This window comes from Macrosteles quadrilineatus, unplaced genomic scaffold, assembly GCF_028750875.1.
Source record: "Macrosteles quadrilineatus isolate MER2022 unplaced genomic scaffold, UCM_ALF_1.0 Scaffold_9__3_contigs__length_116548681, whole genome shotgun sequence".
Classification (NCBI taxonomy): domain Eukaryota; kingdom Metazoa; phylum Arthropoda; class Insecta; order Hemiptera; family Cicadellidae; genus Macrosteles; species Macrosteles quadrilineatus.
This window is the reverse complement of record NW_026542602.1, coordinates 102,930,780-102,955,309: the sequence shown is the minus strand read 5'-3', so window position 1 is coordinate 102,955,309 and position 24,530 is coordinate 102,930,780. Positions and strand designations below refer to the sequence as shown.

Below are 24,530 nucleotides of genomic sequence, written 5' to 3'. Positions count from 1 at the left end.
ATTCAAAACAAAAGATATTTAGAACATTTCAATTTTAATAGACAATTTAAAAAATCTCTCCACAGAGGTTATATAGCATTTAATAAGTTTTCAAAGCACACAATTCCGGATTCCTCTGTGTAGAGACCACAGACAGAAGTAATTCTGTCAGACGGCGGCACTGCTCTGCTTAGTTAGTCTGTTTCAGATAGTCAGCGGGATGCATGGGTTTCCCAGGTTGTAAATTGCATCTTCATTTTCATTTTTAGAACTTTGCAAATCCTTGAAAACCTAGTTTACTTAACTGCATTAGCCGAAATGTTATAGCTTGTCAAATGTAATTGTTATAACCTATAGGTTTTGTAAGATCTCTAGCTATATTTTAGCCTTGAATACATTAAATAGTTTAATTGTGAGTTGATGGCTCGTCGACTGCGGTATTAACTTTGAAATCAAAGCAACGAGGCTGCGAATGGTGAGTGAGAATGTTGCTATTCACTTTTACGAGACAGCCGCAATCATTAATTACGGTCATCTCAAATGTAAAGTTTTTACTGCACCGGTTTTATGATCTGGTTGTACCGGCTTGGCTTCATACGTTGCTGATACAAACTACAAATCCAGGTAGGTGGAATGAGGCTTAAGAAATACCTTAAAAATACCTGTAACATATATACTAACATATATGAAAAATACCCCCGCTGCAGCAAACCTGTACACTAAGCGAATTTCTATTGGTCTTATTGGATTTTCACTAAAAGATTTCCTAATGTTTTTAAATGGGGAATAGATCTGACTTAGATTTATTTCCTTTTTAAAAACATTCAGTTAAATGATAACTAAAGTTTGCTGCTACAGGAAAGGTACTATTAGCTTAGTATGAAAAATAAATTTGCCTAATTTGATATAAATAGGCTATATACATAACCAATAACCATGCAAAGTATAAACATTTACTTATTCCCCATAATAATAACCTGGACATTTTTAATGCGATATTTTTAAATTTTGTTCCTTAACCACCGAGCTTACAGCAACATTTTCATTCAATAAATTATTTGTTATTATAAGCTCCATTAAATTTTATCTTTAAAAAAATGGGTAGCCCATTTTTACCTTACTTGATAAATATTAGTAAAATTTGATAAATTTTGATTCGAGTTATTGTCCACTATTTTTATAGGGCATATATAATAAAACCATATTTGGCACCTTATTGTGTTTTCTTATGTACTACCTTAACTGGGATAAACTTAAAAAATTAACAGAGTAGCTGTTCTTAGAGTTATTGGAAATATATAACTTAAAGAGCATTCAACGAGACAAAATTGACCTTTCATCTAAGGTGAACAGATTATAATATACGTGGATATAGTGGAACATTCTATGTAAACTTGGCTCAGTGTAAGGAAAATATAATCTGTAGCTATTTGAAATGCTTGTTTAGTCGAGACAATACCACAACGGTGCTGTAACATGGAAATGGTCAAGGATAAAATAATATTCGGAAAAGTAAAGTTAATGAATTTATTCAATATTTACAATTTTCTAAAAATCACTAATGAGTTCAAACATTTGCCATTCACCAGCCGTAGGGTGCTGCGTAAGGGGCAAAAGGAGCAGAGTAGGGGGCTGCTACGTAGGGGGCAGCATAGGGTGAAGCGTAGGGTGCAGCGTAGGGTGCAGCATAGGGTGCAGCATAAGGTGCAGCGTAGGGGGCCGCATATGGAGCAACGTAGGGGGCCGCAGGGACAACGGGTGCCAAACCATTGTAGTTCCTAGCTACCACTTGATGGCTGGAGGCGGTGACTACGCTGGGGGCGGCGTAGGCTACGGGGGCGGCGATTACGGCACTGGGGGCAGCACTAGCTCCCGCCACAGTCAGAGCGAAGACGATGAACTGAAACGTAACAGGGTCATATATAAGAATCGTCATTGTAATCATATACTCGTAGTGTTTGCGTTTCTAAAGAGTCCTTTTTTAAGAAATAATGTTAGTGTAGTTTACTCTCGAAAATCCGACACTTTTAAGACCGGTAGTGTCAGATTACCTTACACAACTGATTACTGAAAATAATAAGCTTAAAATACATGCTAAAAAGTCTACTTATGAAGCCTTATTAGCCTTATACCCTCTATACTTTTGAGCATTAAAATCAATCAGTTGGGGCATTGTTTTACAATAACGCTACAGTAAAAAAACCTTGATTTGGCTTCAAGCAAGAAATTATTACATTCTACAATGCAATGGCGTTCTAAGCCTTTTTATCACACTAATAATTTAAATCACACCTATTCAATGGATGATTAATTTAACAGATTTAAACTTTTTATCGGATTTCACTTCAAGTATCACGGACTCTAAATGAAAACACACATAGGTCAAACAACATAACATATATTGTCAAACAAGATAAAACATATACAAAAAGATGGTTACAGGGGATCGATTTTGTTTGGGCGCCTTAATAAATTTCACATCCAGTAGACAATTAAACCATTATATCCTGAAAAAAGTATACAATAGTATTATATTGCGTAGTATCCCAGTGTGCTTTTCCATCATAGAATGGAGTTGAATAGATTTACTGGAATACTTAAACACATGTTTTGTTACCTATTTTTACACTTTTCCTTATAAACGTTCAATCTTCTTATACGTTAATATCCTTATGTTCTTTCTCACAATTCTTAGCTGAAAAAAGATTTTCCTCAACTTTTCTTAGTGGTTGCTGCGTTCAAAGATCTTTCCGTGTTATGGTTCTTCAATGCAAGAACATAATTCTAAATATTATTTGGAAAAATTCCCTTAATATAAAATTTAACAAATAATTTGATTATGCATTTATCATTGGCTTTTAAGTGGAGAGACATTTCTTTGTAAACTCTATATTTCTTAGTGGTGGATACAAATTTATTTTTCCTAATTGTTAGAGTTAAATTTAAATTTATTTAAAAACTGATAACGATCCACTCTATAGCCCCCTGGATGTCTTAGGGCCTATATGATAATATGGTGTGCATTACTTACACAGACTGCCGAAACGTTGAATGCAAACTTGGGCAAGGAAGCATTTTGTTTCGAATTGAATTAAACAGTAGAAACTATTTTTGCATCGTCAAAAATATGAGTGACCTGCTATAAATCTGTTTTAAAACTAAAAACACAGTGGTTCCTAACCAAGGTCCTAATAATGGTGACTACAGTACTTATCTATGGGGTAATTCAGTAATAAAAAAAAATTAATAATGATATGTTAAATTAACGAGAAATAAAAAGATGAAATGCAAAGATGAAATGTTGCGTATCCGAACTCTTTTGTTTGGATACGCAATAGACATTTTATAAAATTGATAAGCTCCTTTAATATGCTCCTTTATCGACGATAAATGCATCAGATAACTTATGTTGCTTGACCCATACAATATATCCATATAATTTAACTCAATGGGATACTAGAATAGTAGGAGAACGTTTTGTTTTCGTCAAATTTTTTTAAGTTTGAGTTTTGGGTGGAAATATCCCCTGGAACACAAAAAGTGGTTTTAAGTGGTGTTTTTGGATGGGTTTGTGTGTGTGGATTTGTGCTTCAGGCTACACTTATGTCCAATTTTGACTAAACTTTGTTTGTGAGTACCAATCCATAATATATGAAGGTTTCGTTCATTTATTAGAAGTTTTAATTTTGATAGGGATTTCCCATAAAATCCAGTAAAACCAGATTTTCAGAAAAATGGCACACACTTTAAAAAATCGTATTTTTTAGCCTTTTTAATTTGAATTAAAATAGCACAAACCCAAATGCTGTAAAAATCACGTTTCTGAAGTTATTGCAGTTTTTTCAGTTTCCCATTTGCCGTATAAATTTAAATTACCGTTACCAAATAACGTTATTTTTCTTTCATCAAAAATTGTGTAAAGCTTTAAATATTTAATATTTAACATTTACTGACAAAAGAAACTGAGTCTATTTGATTACTGTCCAAACCCGCAGCCTCCAATCCATTTCCTACTCTCGCCCCGCCTTAAATATGTGTTTAAGTTATATTACACTAAGAAGTGATTTTTTTGTGTAAATAGTATCAGGATTAAGCAGCCAGTGATGAACTCTTATCGTGCACAGGCAAAAGCCCATGTGATAATTTTTTGTTATATGAATATGTAATGCTGCTCCATTATTTGTTAAAAAAGATTGATTTGATTTTGTGATTTTAATCATAAAATATCATAGTTACTCCCACTCATTATAATGGTTTTTTACAATATAATGGAAGAAAGTATATGTCAATTTGCTTGGATTTGTAAACGTATAGCTGACTTTTATAATTAAAACAAAATACTTAAAACAGTGTTTGTTAACCAACAAGTGGAGTTGACTTACCAGACTGGAGCTCATGGTGGTGTGTGATGACCAGCAACCGATGTCCAGTAGTCTTTATACAAGCAGGCTTCTTGAGCGTGCCAAGAATCACTGAGGCTTGCCAAACCATGGTTGCCTAACGATACGTTCAGGGTATAGGGACGTCCTCGAGGGCATGGTAGCCTGGAAAGTATGGTAACAGAGAGTATGAGGATCTATAGGGGGTGAACTTTGTATGGTTAATGAGGATTTGGTAAACTTCAGGTTTTAATGAAGATTCAGTAGGTGAGAGGAAATAGTGCATGTTAAACAGAGGAAACAGTTAACTAGAAGGATTGAGAAAATGAACGTGCAAACCAGAGGATAAAGATGATATTCAAAGTTAGAGAGTATGGTAAACTATGCAACCACAAAACATAAGAGAACTTTAAGTCTCACCACCGTACCACCGCTTACAGTTAGTTGTCTTTTATGAACAAGAATCATAATCAAATGTTACTTTAGGTCACAAAGAGTATTCGAGACAAGGGTAGTATAGAGCGCGTATAAACTATATAGTGTAGTGCAATGAGGGTATTATACAAGTTGTGGGAATCAGAGGGTAAGGTAAAATGAGGCCTGGTACGAAAAAAAGGTTTGTTGATAGCCTAGATCGTGGTTAGCGTCTCGGACTTCAATGCAAAAGTTATGAGTTCGATTCTCAGCTATCTACAACACGTATAGATTTGAACCGATCTACCCTCAAAGTCAAAATAATTGAGTACACTGTATACTGCCTCACCTGTAAAAGTTCCTCTAACGTCGGCATCAAGAAAATAAACGGTATCAGCATTCTGACAAATACTTTCTCCCGTAAGTATGTCAAAAACCTTTATCATGTGTAAGAGGTGAGATTAAATATACGGAAATGGGATTTGTACAATTTTGTTCAGAATTTAAAGGACTATATATAACATACTAAATTTTTATCAAAATCGTTCGGGTCATTTTTGGGAAAATCCAATTTTTCCGTTATTTCATGGGGTTTTATGGAAAATAACACAATTTACAATAACTTTTGAACCATAATTTTTACAGAAATGGGATTTGTACCATTTTGTTCAGAATGTAAAGGAATAGAACATACTAAACTTTTATCAAAAACGTTCGGGCCATTTTTGGGAAAATCCTATTTTTCCGTTATTTATGGGGTTTATGAGAAAATACCCATTAAAAATCAAAATTTCTAAAAAAGGAAAAAAAAACTATCAACATTTTAAGGACCATAACATACTATGTTAAATCAAAGCAGGATTTTTTTTCTAAAATCTTATTTTTCGTTATTTTATGGGATTTTATGGGGGAAATAACATAATTTACAATAACTTTTGAACCGTAATTTTTACAAAAATGGTATTTTTACCATTTTGTTCCAAATTTAAAGGGCTAAAACATACTAAATTTTTATCAAAATCGTTTTGGGAAACTTTTTGTGAAAATCCGTTTTTCCGGTTTTTTTGATGATTTTTATGGAAAAATGCCCATAAAAAATCTATTTTCCAAAAAAATGAAAAAAACACCTGGAGATACCATGGATTATAACCTACATACCAAATTTCATCTAAATCGGACCACAGGTATGGTTCATAGCTCTACACATCCAGACACACCCACACACATACACACACACATACATCACTTCGAAAACAACTTTTTGGGTCCAAATAAACTAAGATGGTTCTCAGAGGTAAATCGGTTGTAACAAAACATAAAATGTCGTCAAATTATTAGGAGCCTCACGCGGCAGGCAAATGAAAGTGACACGAGACCACACCGTCTGCCATCTGACGTAGTAAGAAGCAATCTTGATTTAAAAATAAAAGTGTATTATTCCTCAATTTCGCAGAGACTTGCGTTTATTTTTATTCTTACATTGGCCATCGTCACGTTTTGATGTCTTAGGTTTTTATTTTTTGACATTCAACATATTAAATTGTCATATTTAGTGCGTTTAAAAATTCTAACAAGTACGGTTTGTAATCGGGCCGGATAGGCATTTATTAACAGTCTATTTTGTCGGTTGTCATTACGCTTAAAACTAAAGCAGGAAACCCACTACTCCGACACGACACATCTCAACTAGTCTCCGACACCTTCCGATGCCTTCCGCACTTTTTATGGCATTAACCCATTAATCCGACGGGCTCCGTCATACTTATTGTTGGATCTGGATAATTTGGTCAGCAGTATTAGTTTGCTTCTTAAAAACAGCAGAATGACCGACTAATCAACAGGTTGAAGAAATCTGTCTATTATTGATTGTCAACTTAATTAATTGGCCTATAAAATTTAAGTGGAAACCGAAAAGTTATTTAGCCCATCTGAACAGAGCTTCAGTGATGTATACGATACTTGTTCATGGAAAAGTTGACCACAAGAGAAAAGCTTCAGAAAGTTATTTCGGTTCTTGAAACAAAAAAGCTTGATATTATGCCTATGATAATTTTAAAATTTTTGACGTTTAAACCTCATCTAACTGCAGTCACAATTAATTATGTTCTGAAACTGTTAGAAACTGTTAACCGTGAAACTGAAACTGTTAATTATGTGCAACTGTTAGTTGCACGGGTCAAGCACAATGCGGGCGTGCGCGTGCGTACGTTTGCACGTAAGTGTGTCCGTGAGACGTTAGTTACACAATGTTTGATTGGACGTAATAGATTTCACCCACCAGCCCAGAACGGACAATGGCATAAGGACCTATTGTCCTTCACATTAGTGACATTAGGATCGTTGACTTGCATTGATTTCTTTTTGTGTATAGGGCGTGATTAGGTTTACAGATTTAACAAGTAGGTATTAATATATATTTCGCAAGTCCTAAAGCTCTTGGTTCGAATTTGATTGATTAAAAATTAAGTTTGGGGACAGTGGAAGAGTAATTATTAATATTCAATATTGATTGAGTTAATATTAACTCATGAAGGCTAACGACTTTCATTTAATAATAACACAGCAAAGAGATTATTATTTTTATTTTAACTTGTAACCGACGCACTAGGCTATAGAAATAAATTTACCGCATTATTAGGAGGAATGGTACACCATCGCCCAGTATGACTCCGTTACGCATAATATGAGTTTGAGGAGGAGGAAACTGACCGTGTTGCTGGTCTGGTCTATGTGGTGTGTCCAGCTGAACTTCCCATCAAGAACAAAACCAAGCGGTTTTACAGGACCCTGAACATCTGGTTGATTTCTGGAAAGGCTGCAGATGATGTGCTGCGTTTTATCCTCGTTAAGTTGAAAATGGTTAGCCAGAAACCAAGCAGCTGTATCTTCGAGGCTCTCTCTGGAGACGTCCAAAACCTGATCAACGTTGGTATCATATGACAGGAGAGAAGTGTCATCCGCAAATATGAGGGTATTTCCAAGGGGATCAAGATTATTGATCATGATGAGAAAAAGTGTAGGCCCAAGCACCGAACCCTGAGGAACACCAAAATCGACATGTAGAGTGCCGGAGACAGCTCCGCCAACTGCAACGACCTGCGAGCGTCGTTCAAGGTACGTACTCAGGATGGAAAGAGCAGCTCAAATGTCCACCAAATTGTCAAATTCTGTTCACCTAATAATATTTTAATTATTTCTTCTATATTATTATTGCTGGTCTATAGAGTGCAGCTCCAAAGATGTAAATGAACTGTGATTTGTGGCAAATATACCGTTATTAATTTACAATCTGTTACAGCAGTCTTGCAAACAGTTACAAGTCTCATATAACTTAGCATTAGCTTAATGCATTATAGCTAAAACAAATACTATTCATCCAATTAGCAAACAAATCTCATACAGCAACAAGTAGGTGTTTCTTAAATAGCAAAATTTATATTTACAAAATAAAGCCTAAAGATGTAACCGATTCATAAACATTTGTTATGCTTTAATCATCTTCGAGAAAAAGTGCAGAACAATTTTTATAAAAGTCCTAATTACAATTGAATTAAATTCATTCATATTCCCTCCCTTGAAGTAATCAAAATGAGGAATACTGAAACAAGTTTAAAAATAAATCATGAGATGTATTGAGCGGAGCGAAGCTCTTATACTACACTCCTGCCTTTGTTTTACAAATACTTCTCCTGAACGGCTGAAGCGATCTGCGTGAAATTTAGCACAGCCATAGTAACCAAAAACCTTGGGAAGGTAATGATACTGCAAGTAGATGTTACGTTATGAGAGCCAGATGAAACGTAGACTTTGGATCCTGTAAGAAGACATTTCATTTACGTGAACTAGACTGATGATGACTTTGGATACTGCAAATAGACATTCCATTTATGTGAACCAAATATACCATTGAAATTGGATACTGCAAGTATATATCTCATTTACGAGAAACAGATGTAGCATTGACTTAAGAAAAGAATTGGATTAATATTCTAGCTCCGCTCAATTTGCAAGCAGACAACTACATTGTACACCTAGTAAGTGATTAAGAATTTTATAGTTTAAAAAGGTATAACATAAGACATGGCTTATGCTGTTTAAAATGTGTTTTGTATAAAAGGAAATGTATCGAACATCTTTGTGCATATTACATTTAGTATTAGACACAAGTCTTAACAATGGCGCATTCATGTACACTCTGTTTGTATGTGATGAATAATAAGTAATTTGATGTAAATGCAGGTTACTAGTAAACAACATCAATTGCTTCAATTAATCTCCCATCCAGATGCAAAGAAAAATGTACGCAGGAAAACAGGGTCCCTCATCCCACAACTTACGGCTTCTTACTGCCAATTACATGTTATATTCTCCTCAGTCCTCATTACCGATTCAAAACACGACCCACATTCAACTGTTTCATAAGTTAACTGTTACCTGCATAATAAACTGATATAGCTTAAGAGGTAGATTGCCTTGCAAAGTAATACCTTTGCATTTGTATTGTTGGGGGGGGGGGGGGTTAAAATTATTGCAAATTAAAAATTTGAAAATGATAATAATTATTAGAATAATATGTGGTCATGTTTGGAAAGGTAATTAAGTAATGTTCACCGTCATAATCAATGGCACTATCCTATTTCAATAACATATCTATCTCAAGTTCAATAGAAAGATGATCGATTTAGACTGGGTTACAATTAGAGAACCATCATCGCAGCACTCCTCATCAGCTTTTTATCCTCGTTGATGGTACCAAATGCAGAGAGGATCCAAAGGTCTAAATTTGTAGGGGAAATTGAGAAAGATCACCAGAAACGGGTTTGAAATTCATTCGGTTTGAACTTAAATCCTGCAACCATATAGATGAACTTAACAAAACTGCATGGCCAGTGAAGGCCAGTGAAGAACGTATGAGTAGCTATCCACTTCTCTTTGCTCGTCCTTTAGTGGACACGTGCGTGCGTTTGACGGTACGGGACAGCACTTGTGCGCATGCGTAGACATTTCTGCACTATGCAGCCGCAGTGACCGCTGCACTACGCAGGCGTCTGCGTGCTAATGATGACGTCAAGGTCACACGCACCGCGGTCAGAGCTCCCGCCACGAGCTGTTCCTATTTCGTAATCAGACATTCTATTGTAACCGTATCATCATCCTCCGGCCTGTTTAAAGAGGAATTTCATCCAGGCGTGTGAAAATATACAAAAATGTGTTCTCTAAGTAGCATATAGCAAATATTTCGTTCAACCTTTGATCTACTACTATCTCTCAACTACATTGATCTAAAACTCCTTATTTGATTTTGCCAAAGGGTTAAATTTTTATTGGCCTTTTCACTGTCATATAGTTATCATGGAGATGTACTTTTGTTCTCAGCAGCCCCTCTAAGACTGAAACCGTATGCGGATTGAACAAATGAAAGGTGTCAGGTGTTCGTATACCTAACTGCCCAAAAGAGAAGGGCTATACGGTTTTTTTAAGAAGACGTTGATATTCGAACTGGTTTTGACCAAACCTTTAAATAATATGCCAATATGAATGCACGAAATGCTATCTCTAATATTTTGACAGTTCGTAATCAATATTACGAGTTATATATTATTGTTAACAATATTACTGTTATATTATTGTTAACAGAGGTGAGCTGAGCACAAACAAATGTAATTTTTACATAAATCTAAACGATGCTAAAAATATCACAGTGCACTCAATAACTTATTCAAATATCCTTATACTTAACAAAATATATATTTTTTGGGGGCATTCATAAAGGGACATCTCTATTAGATACACTTCCATGCCACAGGGACTTATATTTTTTACTTGTTAGGCGAACCTTATGTTGAATAAGGCTTCCTGCCCACCAAATCACGTACCTTACCCGAACAATATCCATGATAGGCCCATTTTAATGGCCCTAGCAATTGGGAATTTTCGGGATTCGAAGCTGGTCTTACAGGAATAGTTATTTGTGTAACTAGTATGGGGAAAGTTTCTCGAGTGCAGCAAAGGCACTTTTCTTAAGGCACTTTTTAGGTTTAGACATTCCATCCCCATATAAATTTGTAGCTTGTTATTATTTACCAAAATCGTCGTAGTTGATGTGAGCCTCTGACAGATTGCGCTGATCTTAATCACTAATGTCTGTCCAATAAACAATCTTTATTAGTTATTCAAACTAATGGAATTGCCTATTATGAGCTGGATCAACTTTTGGGACCCATCAATATGGCAAGGAAAAATTTGGTAGAAAATAGAGTTTTAGTTACTAGCGCATTCTGTGACTGGCTCTCTTCTCTCTAAGTGTTGCCAACTTATTTTCAAAGGATACACGTATTTCGTGCCTAATAAACGTACACTGTTTTTTGTTGTTTGATTTGAATACTGAATTGCGGCAAAACAATGAGTGCTGCAAAACAACAATGAGTGTGGCAAAACTAAGTAAATGCAACAATTAGCTACTTTGTGTGCTATAATCAGTGCAAGGCGATCCACTTTGACAGGTAACTGTAAAACTCCGCTCCTCGCTAATTTCATAATAAATAACAAAACAATTTAAATATTTCAAATAAGTTGACTGTAGTTTACTCAACAGTAATATTGCAGTTTTGGCGAAGAAAGTGTGATACAACACGTAACGTTTACGTGGTCGATCGTATCTCACACTCGCCATGTGTGTTGGAACTTGGAAAGGCATGGAGGAAGGGTCGTGCGCGCCTCAATTGATCCTACTCTTGGTTTTGTTACGGAACTGGACATTTTAGAGATTCAATTATTAGTTTTGCTTTTTATGGCTAGTTGTTTCACAAAATGTGAATTGTGATATGAAACATATTGTTTTGGCCTTACCCTTTTGTCTCTAGGTGTTTATTCAAATTGTTTAAATCGTAGATATCTTTAAACTAACAATGTTTTCCTGGATCATTTTTCTATGTGTAGCCTAGTGATATTTCGTATATTTGTGTCTGACCCAATATTTTGTGTTTGTCTCACTTCCCAGTGGACACAAGTTATTTTCTACACATAAACTTCAGAGTGTAGTTGATTAATTCGAGCTGAATAGTTTGGTTTCAGATGCTAGTTTGTCATCTCAAGCCAAATGTAAATTCTTTAAGTATAACAAGAAAAGAATATGACGATCCGGTAATGATAAATTAATGAATAAAATGAACAGTATATGCCTCATTTAAACTATTAGATAAAGTAAGTATTCACATCTTTCGGTACTAGTCACGAATACCTTCTGTTCTGATGTTCATGGTACGAGTGGTAATACAGGTTAGTAGGTAGTGTGGTACAGGTTAATAGAAATATATTTTTGTTTGTTTAAAAAGATATTATATTTTATAAGCTAGACGACAATCATCTGATCTATTTATTCTTGGTATCAACAATGTTATTTTTATAAAAATCCGATAATTTATGCAACAGATTAATATAACGATTCTATGATACAGAGAATTGGTAATTAATCCCAAGTGCTTAACGATTGGAAACAAACTAAATTATTCTCAACCTTATAACCTTATTCACCAGTATTCTGTGTGGTTATTGAGGTAGAATATAGTACTATCGTTAATTTTTATATACAGGGTGTTCCGGAACCCTCTACCAACATTTTTGAGATTTTTTCCTGAGTAAGAAACATATCTAAATACCACATTTAACGTCCTTATTTACTCACAACAGCCACCATTTTGTTTTTCACTTATTAATTTTTTTTGAAGGATGGTTAAACGTACGAAATGGACACTTTGCACAAAAATTTATGACAACTAGACAAAACTAACAAAAAATTTAAAATTATGTTTCTTAAATAACTCAAAAACTGTTAATTGTCTGTAATTGTGTAAAGGTTTACACGAATAACTTTTTTAAGGCGATTTTATTACAATTGACACCTTAATTTTAAAGATTGGATGAATATTAACTGAGACATGAGAGTGATACGTGACCGCTGGAGGTCAGTTGCAGCGCATACTGAAAGCGGTCACGTATCACTAAAGTTGCCATATCTCAGTTAATACTCGTATTGTCCAATCTTAAAAAATAATGTGTCATTAGATTTGAAATTGCCTAAAAAAAATTATACTTGTAAAATGTTTGTAAAATCAACGGTTTTTGAGTTATTTAAGAAACAAAATTTTAAATGGCCGCCATTTTGTTTTGTAAATTTGAAAAATCGTCATAATATTTTGGTAGCTTTGTCCAGTTGTCATAAATGTTTGTGCAAAGTTTCTATTTCGTACGTTTAACCATTCTTTAGAAAAAGGTTAACAACTGAAAAAAAAACAAAATGGTGGCTGTGAGAGTAACTAAGGACTTCCGGACATTTTGAATATGATATTTATATATGTTTCTTACCCAGGAGCAATGCCCTAAAAATATTTGTGGAGAGTTCCGGGTCACTCTGTATTTTTAAAGTGTTGTTTCTTTTAGGGCTAATCAAGTTCGAAATTATGAGTCGAACCTTAGATAGCTGAGTCAACCTAGGTAGCTGGACAGACTTTTCCTGCTTTTTGTTTCAGTTGGTTTCAATCAAACACCAACGTGACTGTAAGTCTTCCTTGCGGTCGCTAGAAAATCATACGCGATTAATATTCACATGATGTGAAAGGAGCCATAAGCTCCAATGGTTGACTACAACTCCGATTAATAATCGTACGAGCGAAATCGTATAGTGTGAAAGGAGCGTTAAAGTTCCCTGTTAACAACAATATAAAGATCTGTCTGCAATATAAAATATTCTGTCGAGGTTTTATCTTAGTTTTGATCATGTTTACCTTTCGACGATATTATCAACTGATCAACTCTACAAGTGCCTGAAACTGACCATGGTGTTTTAGCACCGAAAAAGTCCTAATTGGCACATTTTGTTGAGCTGTGACGGGATTACGCTAAGTAATTTAGTCTTACATTATACTGTTGTTGATACATTACCATAATTATAGCTATATGTTAAGACAACTCTTTTTCATTCCTTCCAAGTACTATACCTATATATTGCCTTGAATTTATGCATGTTTTATTTCACTGTAAGTTACAAAATTTAGTTTGCCGTTGACACTTTTAATATCAATACTAATCACGTATTAATACTATTCTATAGTTGGGCTGTGATGATAAAAAAATGTGTAGGATAAATTGATCTAAATTTTTATATGTTCACATTTTAAACGAAATTAAAAACACCAAACACAATTAGAACTACCACGGTTATTTAACACACAAAATTGATTCTACAAGTTAAAACCCCCCGATTCACTAACCAAAAGTGACACTTAGAGAACTAATTAGATTGCGAGAGGGCGACAGAAAGTGGCCCGGGTTAGATAACTTTGGCTACTTTGGATGCTCGACGGTGGTTTGGTACGGAAGTGTTGTTAGGTATATGTACTACACCTTCCCGACAGTGGCACATACAACCTGGGGCAGCCAAGTGGTACAATCATGGTGAGTAGAAAGAGTATAAATATTAACTTTATGTATAGCAAAATATTTTTACCAAGAAACAAAAATTGGTTGGATGGTTTAGCTTGTAATACAGCCAAATTCACTTATTTCAACCGTTTTATTTTGAGAACGTTCAATATTCAACGGATTAAAAAAAAATACGTAGAGTTTAACATTGAGTCTTTTTACGATTAAATAAAGCTCCTTTGCCAATTAAATATGTTCTAGGAAAGTAAAATTTTTTTACACGTTAAAAGATTATTTTTTGTTTACCTTAATCATGAAACTTAGAACTTATTCAATTTACTATAAGCTATTATAACTAACAACCACGAACTGCATTTAGGAAAAATTATAACATAATATGAGATATTTTTTGTCATTTAAAAGTGTAAGTACGCTGCTTATATGATAGACATTGAATCCATAAAAAATACCTCTATTTTTATATTCAAGAGTTTCAATGATATGATTCTGATTAAGAGAGCTCAGATGGCAATGATTTTATGAGAATATTCAAAGGCATCTTTTAAAATGCTACTGAGTAACTCAATACTTGTTCATTTTACAACTATTGCAAGCTTTAACCTTTCACCAATACATTTCTGAAATCACCATTCATATATAGGTTTCATTTAACCCTGACATTAAACTAGTGTTCAAGGAATGTTGTTGATAAAAACCCGTGACAGAGGGAGGCAATTAATGCTCCAATGAAATGAAATTTCACTGCCCACACCTCAATACAGAGGTTAACTTTTGGTTTATTTTGATGTAAATACAAAACAATTTGATGTATTCTACAGATTGATTTGAGTTATGTTTCCCCATAGAGAATGATATGTTTATAGCTGTTTTCCAACTTAACATAGTTTTTAATTGTAGTTTTAAATCTGTATCATTTTCCGTTCATTTTCGAGCTAAAATCTGGCAGGACAATTAAATGAGGTTTTATTGTTGTAATCAATTACTTAAACACATATAAGAATTAGTTTGGTTCTGTATTAACGTTCATCAAAGTTGTTAGTGTGAAATTTGTTTACCATCACCATGCTAAATATGAACTAATGTATCTTTAACTTTATTGTAATGTTGTACTGTATGCAATATAATCTTTTTGACACATCTTAAATTATTTAGTCGTATCTTTGGCTCTAGTTTTAACATAAATAATGTTTCGATTTCAAAACAAGTTTTTATAAGGAATTGTTACGAACCAAGTTTGATTACCGATAAGTTACTTAACCGATAAGTTTACAATTACCGGTTTGGCAAATTTGGAAGTCAAAGAAAAGAACAAAGTAACAGATAATCATTTGCAATTCAGTGGTTTATATTTACAAATTACAATGGTAATGAGAAACAAAAAATAACATTACTAAGATATTCCAATTTTCATTTTCAGAGGACTCTAATCGCCGCCATTTTGATGTCTTGCTGTTCCTGCACTCTGGGGTCGGTGGCTCCGGGGTATGTCCACTCAGCTCCTCCAGCAGTACCACCCTACGTCACTAGAACAGATTTCCTAGTAACTCCTAGGAAGTATCCAGTCATTGCTCCGTTTCCGCCACCACCTCCGGCGTTCCTGCCCCCGGCGTTACCACCCCCAGTATTGCCACCACGAGCTCTGCCACCCCCAGCTCTACCACCTCCAGGACTACCCCCTCCAGCTGTAACACCAGCAGTAGCTCCTAGAGCATTCCCCTCCTTTTACCCAGGGACGTTTCCTCCAGCTCTGCCTGGACCTTTCTTTCCTTCGGCGTTTCCTCCACGGGGTTTCGCTCCCCTTCCTCCCCCAGGATTCTTCCCATCTCCCTTTTACTCCTCTTTCATCCCTTCTCCCTACCCTCCCTTCACGATACCCGGGTCTGCTGTCTTTCCTCCGTTCATATTTAAAAGATAGACACATGTGATGTATAGTTTCTATTATCTAGTACAAATGTATTCCTGATGTAATCTACTGCTATGTATCATAGTGTAAATTACACTAAATAAACGTGTTGTTGTTTTTGTAATGTATTTGGTATTTATAATTACTCCTAATAGTTTGTTTTGGAAATTTACACAGGGTGGCAATTAACTCTTAGGACGACATTGTAACTTAAAAACTAAAAGAGAAGGAACAACCAAATTTGACATATCATTAGTAAGGTACTTTTTGTGTACATGGTGATCAGATGTCACCTGTGGGGTACGGTACGGCCCTTATGGAGTAAGTAGACAATCTTAAAGGTAAGCAAAGGTTTAAATGTACATTAAATTAAAGGTATTGTTGAACTAAAAATAGTGCCACGAACTGGACTAAAAATTTCAAGTCAAAAGTTACAGCCGTCCATAGATGCATTGAAATTGCAATGCTATACGCTACCTATTCAGACGGACATCCGCAGCGGACAAGATGCCCGCTACAAGATGGAAGAAAATCATAAACGTAATCATAGGTCAATATGCACATCAAATCAAATTAAATGTATTTTATTAATAGAATACAATGCCAAAAATTTGTGTCAAAAAGATCAACTGAGTAAAAAATGGCAGCCATTTAAGCGTTCAAAATGTCAAATTCAAGAAATCTTTGAATGACTGTCATACTGTTGTCCATTTGAGGTCTAGTTTGTGACATGGTTTTTTTTTAACAAAACCTGTCATTTGATCTACATATCACCCTATGCTTACTTTTAAGATTTTCATCTTACTCCCTTTATGGCCTTCGCCCAGAGGTGACATTCGATCACCATGTACACAAAATAGTAGCTTACTATTACCAGTAATGATATGCCAAATTTGTTTGTCATAACTCTTTTCGTTGAGAAGTTAAAAATTCGTCCTAAGACTTAATAATTGTCACCATGTAAGTTAATAAATTGGTTTCTGCAGCAATTACAATCCACATTGGCTGACCCTCAATGACGACATTTATATAACACAACATTTAATTTAAAATTGTGTTCATTACATTAAACTGATCATGGCTTACCATTATTGTATATCACGTATCACTGCATACAAAGTGTTACTCGTCATGTGTAACAAGCGCATTGCATTCTATATCAAACAACATATTCGTCTCCTGGTAGCATGAAAGTTTTCCCGATAGAATATTCGAGGACAAAATTGTAAAGATATTGCTTTAAAAAAATCTAATTATACATTATTTCACCAAAGTACATATTCAAAGGCCAATAAAATTAGTCAGGGACATACTATGTATTATTACATATGTTATAATATAATGCACTTTTTTGTTTATTTTCATATCGAATAATAATTATCTCAGCTCACACGAGAAGCTGAACAAGAATGTCAAGTGCATGCGGCGAGGTTGCTGCACTCATTGACTCTACCGCAGCCTGAACAACACTTTGCAGCTCACTTTTAATGATGTTTAACAGACTTTAAACTATTAAAAGGACATTTTAATTCTTAAAATTCATTAAAATGCAAATGACCGAGATTAATTTGTAAATGTCCGTTTAATAGTAAGTTGAAATAATAAAATTCTATGATTAGTGTTGGGTTATTGATAGGTATGGACAACTAGGTGTACATTTGAATGCGTTTTAATCACTGGCAAAATACAAGAAAACTAGCTGAATGTAAGAAAAAAGTTACACACGGCAGACGATATCTTTGATTTGTTTTAACTGCAAATATTACTGGGCATTGGGACGTCAACTCTACTTTCAAAGTTGTTTATAAGGCCTTCGTAAAACATGTAAATGATGATTAATTTATAAAGAGGCTAAGAGGTAGATTTCAAATTAGCTTATTTAATCCTTCTTAACTAACAAAGTAAGTAATACATTTTCTATTACACGTAATAATGTTTAACTAATTCATACTGTACATATAGATAATTAAGGTTTTTTACATAGTACAAATGTTGATAAGTATTACTTGTTAAAAGACCCATTTGAGTTTACTCACTTTAAGTTTGCGTTAATAGCGGGATGGTTTTCACAAGATCCTCCATATCACAAACGTCAACATTAAACTTCAACACAAGTTACACCCAAAAATATGGATGGTAAAAAAACAAAACAAAAAAAAACAAAATAAAACAAGGCATTTCAACTGGATTTAGGATACTGCATATTCCAAATAAACCCTTTGTACCACAATGTATAGTATAAAAAAGATTAAAGCGTTGATTATAATTTGAATCTGGCTTGCACTTTTTATCATATTTGAAAACAAGTTCAATCTCAATCCCAATAATAGCAATACCAACTATTTAAAAGTATTTAAATATTGTTCGGCTTGGCACGTTGTAAAAAACACATGAATTGAGCATGTTACATATACATAAAGTCTTTTCAAGTTGACTATGGATCAAATCAATAGCTGATTGCAAAAATATACTATAATCGACTAGTTGAAAAACATTATTCATCATAAGACTCTTATTTGGAAATTTTACTTCACATACTCTAATAGGTTTTCAAAGTGATATGCATAGTCCAACAAGAACACGTGAAAAACGTGAAAAAATGTAACACTGCTACAATTTATGTCTAAATTCATGTATTCAATCAATGTATTACACACGTATTATTCATCAACTGTGTCGGCCTCGTTGTTTATAAACCAATCAATTTTCTTAGTTTTTTAAGTATTAAAGAAATAAAATATTTGTAAACACTCGTTTTTGCACACGAAGACATTGGTGATACGAGTTTTTCATTCCATATTACCTTACTTAAAATTTTCTAATGTGAATAAGGGTCCAATAATCAAGCAAGTAAAAATAGGAATAGTAAAGTATTCTGATAATAATATGAAACTTAAGTTTATGGTGAAAACTAAACAAATTCAGGTGAAAATTAGCACAAAAATACTATATAATAAAGTTTTATTTTATAGCTTTAACAAATTATTTCACAGCTACAACAGGAGCAGGGGCTACAGGGGCAACAACTGGAGCGGCAGCGTACTTAGCGGGGGCAGCAACGTAGGGGGCCGCTACGTAGGGGGAAGCAACATAGGGAGCTGCAACGTAGGGGGCGGCAGCATAAGGTGCAGCGGCATAAGCGGCAGCTACGTAGGGGGATGCAGCGTAGGGTGAGGCAACGTAGGGAGCAGCAGCATAGGGGGCCGCAACGTAGGGTGCAGCAGCATAGGGGGCAGCAACGTAAGGGGCGGCTAGTCCTCTGTTCACAACGTTGACACTAGCAGCATAGGGTGGTATGTTGTATGGGGCGGCATTGACGTATGCGGCGGGGGCGGCGACCACAGCGGAGGTGGTGGAGATGCCGATACATCCCAAGAGGGCGGCCAAAGTTATCTGCAAGAAAAAATAGTAAATGTTGTGTTTGAATAAAAACATTGCTTATAAGGATTGTCTAGAATATTAAGCTATCGACAATATCAAAGTCAACGGAAATGACTGTTTGTTACTTCACTACCACAAGCTGCTGAGTTACATATACATGTAAGTATATTGTATTTCATACTTTGTTTAACTCCTTTTTTCGACCCCCTAGCAAATAATGATTTGTCAAAATTCACAGTTCATTATATATGTAGTTATTTCATAAGTTATAGTTTTTTAGCATGTAATTCTAAACGACAAGTATATAAAACTATAATGATTTAAAAAGAGATTAAAAAAAAACAACTTCACGCATAATTAGCATAACATGGTTATGCTAAACACTGGTAGTTCTAAGTATAATTGACATAGTGCAAATTTTAAGTTGCTTTTTTAAGTGCAAATTACTCATAATTGGGGCTCCTTCCGATGTTTGGGGACTGTAGTAATACAAATAGTGACAAAATTGTCAAGGCATCCGTTTCCACTCCTCGGAAATATAAACACCAAAAGGCATAATCATATTAAAGGAGAGAAAGAACTACATGCATTATCATGCACTTTTATGTAATAAAGTATATTTTGCCGTTAGTAGATATCTTACGGAAATGCACAGTTTGCTTTCCTCAAGAGATTGGGGGGGGGGGGGGGAGTGAACCATTAACATAATTAGAACTTTAGAGAAGAAGAACTTTCAACATGATATATTTTAACTAAATAATGTTATTTGACCTGTTGTTATAAGCGTTTCCCTTAAGTTTCAATAGTAAAATTCAAACTTACTTAAATAAAAACCTAGGTTACTAACAAAATATTACAATCCAGCATTCAACCATTTTTAAATTTGAGCTAAAGTAGTTTTACTTACGATGATTGTTGATGCCATGTTGCCTGTTTGATTGTACTGAGTACTTTGATGATTCGGTGTACTGTGTATTGGGTTATATAGCCAAGAGGCCAATACAGGTGCCAAGTACAACACGCAATAAGGACTTCTTTGCATGCTCAAGTGACTGGGAAAGTTATTCCCAGAAATGCCTTCATATCTTTACTGGGCAACACTGTTTCCGTTTACAGTAAATTGTGCACATATACATGGCTGGACACAACGTATCACTTAAATTATTGCAGCTTTATTAATTTGGGTTCGATAGACATAGTACACTAGTGGTTAGTGAGGGAAGTCACGTTCAGCCAGCAACAATTTGTGCACATAGTAAATAAACGGTATCAGAATTCTGACACATACTTTCTCCCATAAGCTTGTCAACAACCTTTATCAGTGAGAGTAAGCAGTGAGAGTAAATATAATATTTTATAGTTAAGTCACAAAAGTTTCAATAACTTTTGAACCGTAATTATTACAGCAGTGGGTTGTTGTACTATGTTTTTAGAATTATTTGGACCATAACTTATTAATTTTGATTAAAACCAGCTTTAAAAAAATCTGATTTTTTGTTATTACCTTATTTTTTTACAGAAATAGCAGTTGTACCATTTTGTTCAGAATTTAAAGGGATACAACATACTAAATTTGTATCAAAATTGTTCGGGCCATTTTTGAGAAAATCCTATATTTTCGTTATTTTATGGTTGCTCCCCACGTTCAGGCACACACACAGACATCACTTCGAAAACCACTTTTTTGGGTTTCCATTGAGGGGGACCCAAAAAGGATATGTCTACTCAAAACTCTAACTCGAAAGTTTAGACGAAACAATACTTTCACAATATACTAGGGTATAGGGGGAGAAAGTAATACGTGTTAGTATATTAGAGTTAAATGTTTTGCGAAACGTGCAACATTTTTTATAGTTAAATATAAACCAAACTAATTTGTTTCGAGATAATCTTAACCACATACAGGTATAGCATCCTTATAAAACATGACTCAATAATATTTCAGCTTCACGATTATTTAGGCTGTCATTAAAGTCAAATGCTTGCAAAGTCAATAAGTTTACCTTATTGCAAAATTTGAACCCCCTTAAGAAGAGCCTTTGTTAAGTGCAAAATGTAACAGGTTAATATATAACTGGGTTATCTTAGTTTCGTATTGAACATAAAACGTGTAATTAAGACTGGTTTAGATGGTACAGTATTTTCCAAAGAAATGTCTAAGTTCAGTTACTTGGTAATGCTTTAAATACTATAAAACTCTATTTACTCATCGATCGAAGTTTGGGGGACAAAGGGGACGTTGTAAAAACAATTACTTATTATAATTTTACACATCAAAACAAGATCACAGAAATGGCATGGGAACTAACGGAAATAATTACTAGCCATACACTATGACTAGTATGGCTAGTAATTATTTACGTTAGTTCACATGCCATTTCTGTGATCTTGTTTTGGTGTGTAAAATTATTATCAGCAAAAGTTTTTACAACGTCCCTTTTTCCCCAAAATTTTCATCCTGATTTGAATTTGGTTTTATGGTATTTAAAGCATTACCAAGTTATTGAAATTAGACATTTCTTTGTTAAGTACTGTACCAACCAAACAAAAGATTGATCAAATTTCAAAAAGTTGTAGCAGTTTCTATCCTATTAGGATTTATATTTTATTTTGTTGTATTGGTGACTGTTATTGAAATAAATAACACACATTGAATTTTTTAATCAATTATGTCTTAATACTTGCTAATATGTCAAGGATTGTATCAGATTTACCTAAACAACATTGACGGCCGTCTCATTAAAAATTAGTGGAACGCGGGTTTGTATTTTGTAATTTTGTTGAATCAAAATTGACCCGCAGACCTAGATAAGCTGAGTTTTATGAACCGGGAACAACAGCTCTCCTAGAAACTTCATTGATATAATTTACAGACGACATCATTATACATAAAGTGAATTCCCACGTACCGATAACACCAATTATTTCCAACTAACCGCCTTCTCCAAACTTTGCTGAAACCTTGCAAGTGTAAACAAACGGTTTGGGGGTTGTGTACTGTAGAGTAAGGGGGATGAAATATATTGCGACGGTGGCGCTGCGCCAAGAACTGTGGCCAGTCGCTGAACCACAATCATGCATGCTGTTACGCCTCACATGTAACCCTTGGGACGAATAAAGAGTATACACGTGGCAAGATTGTTTTGAACTTTTTGCGTAATACCCTGATACACTACAATTTTACTTTTTCATTCAACTTTTTATATCAAATGAATATCACATTTTAGTAATAACCCATAAAATGTAGGTATATTTTTTTATATTTAAAATGACATTGTATTGATTTATTTTTGTTAGGGTATATTTTGTTCATTGAATGTATCAGAAAATTATTTGTTTTTATGGAGTGTGATCTTAAACTGCAGGATGTTTGCACCTAAAAAGATTTGTTGTGCTTAATTGAAATAGATATTAAAACTTGGCTCATGCCTCAATATCTTAACCATCGAAACTAATCCCTATTACTAATATGGAAACTAATTATGCATATCATAGGGTGCTTACTTTAATAACTTCTTTCGCTGTTCAATTAAAAATATTTAAATAAATTGACTATGTTCTTCTCGAACTTTGGGCTTTCATTTTGAACTTGAATGAATTTCTAAACAAATGAAAGCGAAAGTTGGGGAATGTTTTTGCCAAAGTAAAAAGTAAAACCAAATTAGCATAAGCATGCCATATAGGGTAAGAGCTAGAGTTATTGGCACCTTTTTTTCAAAGCCTCGTACACCTAAATGCAAATGTCGGTGGAAGAGGGGAGTTAGTTGATGAGATGCCCACATGAGTTCACTGTACTTCAGTGTGTGTTTGGTTATTTCAGAGGCCATGCTAACCTGCACAGAAATTTTTTTCAAATGCTTAGCCGATTTTTATTGATTCTTCACATTTTTTTTAAGAATCTGACAAGGACTTAAATACCTGTTTATTGTTTCCTATTAAAACTGAACGTTAAAAATTACTTTTTCATTATTTCATTAGTATTAGGAAGGACTGATTTGTCTATTCCCGCCACCCATTTACCCATATACTTAAAATTACCTAATATATGAGGGTGCCAACAACTGTGTCTAAAATATATAGTAATTTAGTTATTGGCACTACCTTGTCACTGCCAATAACTGTGGTAACTGACATGCTAATAACTGTGGTAAATACACTAATGCCGATTGGCACTGGTAATTATTGTGGTTATTGGCATGCCAATGACTGTAGTCACTGGTAACAGGTGACACTGCCATTAACAGCATTTACTGTCATGGAAGTCTCTAAGTTATCGTAACATGGTTACACGAATATATGCTATTAAAAAAATTATTTATGCCAATATACTTAATTTATATATATAAAGATACAAAGCTTCACATAACTAATTTTTACCATATTAAAAAAAGGGTAAACCAAAAACCGATCATCATATTATGTTTAAAACCATTAAAATTCCGTCGAAAAGCCCCAATCAGGATCAAATACGTAACAATGAGAAAAAAAATAGGCCTACAAAAGGTAAAATGTGAACCTTGTAATGAAATATTTCACAGGAAATATTTTGGTGGCATTGATTACGACGAACCAATACCAATTAATATCTATAAAGACAGTATTAAGTTCGGTAAAGGTGTTGCCAAAGAACTAAAACTAGGCCTACCATGAACAATTTTAAGGATTTTAATTTTACCTACTGTATAATTTTTATTTTTTCTTCTATATACTTTAATATGATTAGGCATACATCACGTAAGACAACAAAGACCACCTTAGGACGCTTAAAATGTAATATTTGTAGACTTTTTTTATGGGTGCCAATAACTGTGCCAAGATGTGACAATAACTATGGTTTTTGTATTTTTTAACATTTTCATTTTTTAATAAACTTAAGTAATGATATATATATATTCTTTATACATCCCAGTATTCTCAGTACATTCTGCTACATGATTAAAACAAAGTAGATATTAAAAACAGTATTGCAAAGGAGCTCTGGTAGATTTCTCCGAAGCTTACCGTTAAGGTGCCAATAACTGTAGCATTTACCC

General features: G+C 34.2%; 3 protein-coding genes across 3 annotated transcripts; 1 reads left to right on the top strand and 2 right to left on the bottom strand.

Annotated features, from left to right (window-relative positions):
* Window positions 1-1,526: 1,526 nt before the first annotated feature.
* LOC129004454 (TM2 domain-containing protein DDB_G0277895-like) lies at window positions 1,527-4,381 on the bottom strand. Its single transcript, XM_054433051.1, has 2 exons — window positions 4,362-4,381; window positions 1,527-1,879 (listed from the first exon to the last, which is right to left on the bottom strand). The coding sequence occupies exons 1-2, from the start codon at window positions 4,374-4,376 to the stop codon at window positions 1,562-1,564; spliced, it is 333 nt and encodes a 110-aa protein (XP_054289026.1). The 5' UTR covers window positions 4,377-4,381; the 3' UTR covers window positions 1,527-1,561.
* Window positions 4,382-14,206: 9,825 nt separating this feature from the next.
* On the top strand, window positions 14,207-16,244 carry LOC129002012 (uncharacterized). The gene is made up of 2 exons (XM_054429500.1): window positions 14,207-14,225; window positions 15,631-16,244. Exons 1-2 carry the CDS (start codon window positions 14,223-14,225, stop codon window positions 16,126-16,128), a joined length of 501 nt encoding a protein of 166 aa, XP_054285475.1. The 5' UTR covers window positions 14,207-14,222; the 3' UTR covers window positions 16,129-16,244.
* A 2,849-nt stretch (window positions 16,245-19,093) lies between these two features.
* On the bottom strand, window positions 19,094-20,448 carry LOC129004317 (proline-rich protein 27-like). The gene is made up of 2 exons (XM_054432855.1): window positions 20,405-20,448; window positions 19,094-19,509 (listed from the first exon to the last, which is right to left on the bottom strand). Exons 1-2 carry the CDS (start codon window positions 20,420-20,422, stop codon window positions 19,099-19,101), a joined length of 429 nt encoding a protein of 142 aa, XP_054288830.1. The 5' UTR covers window positions 20,423-20,448; the 3' UTR covers window positions 19,094-19,098.
* Between the last annotated feature and the right edge of the window lie 4,082 nt (window positions 20,449-24,530).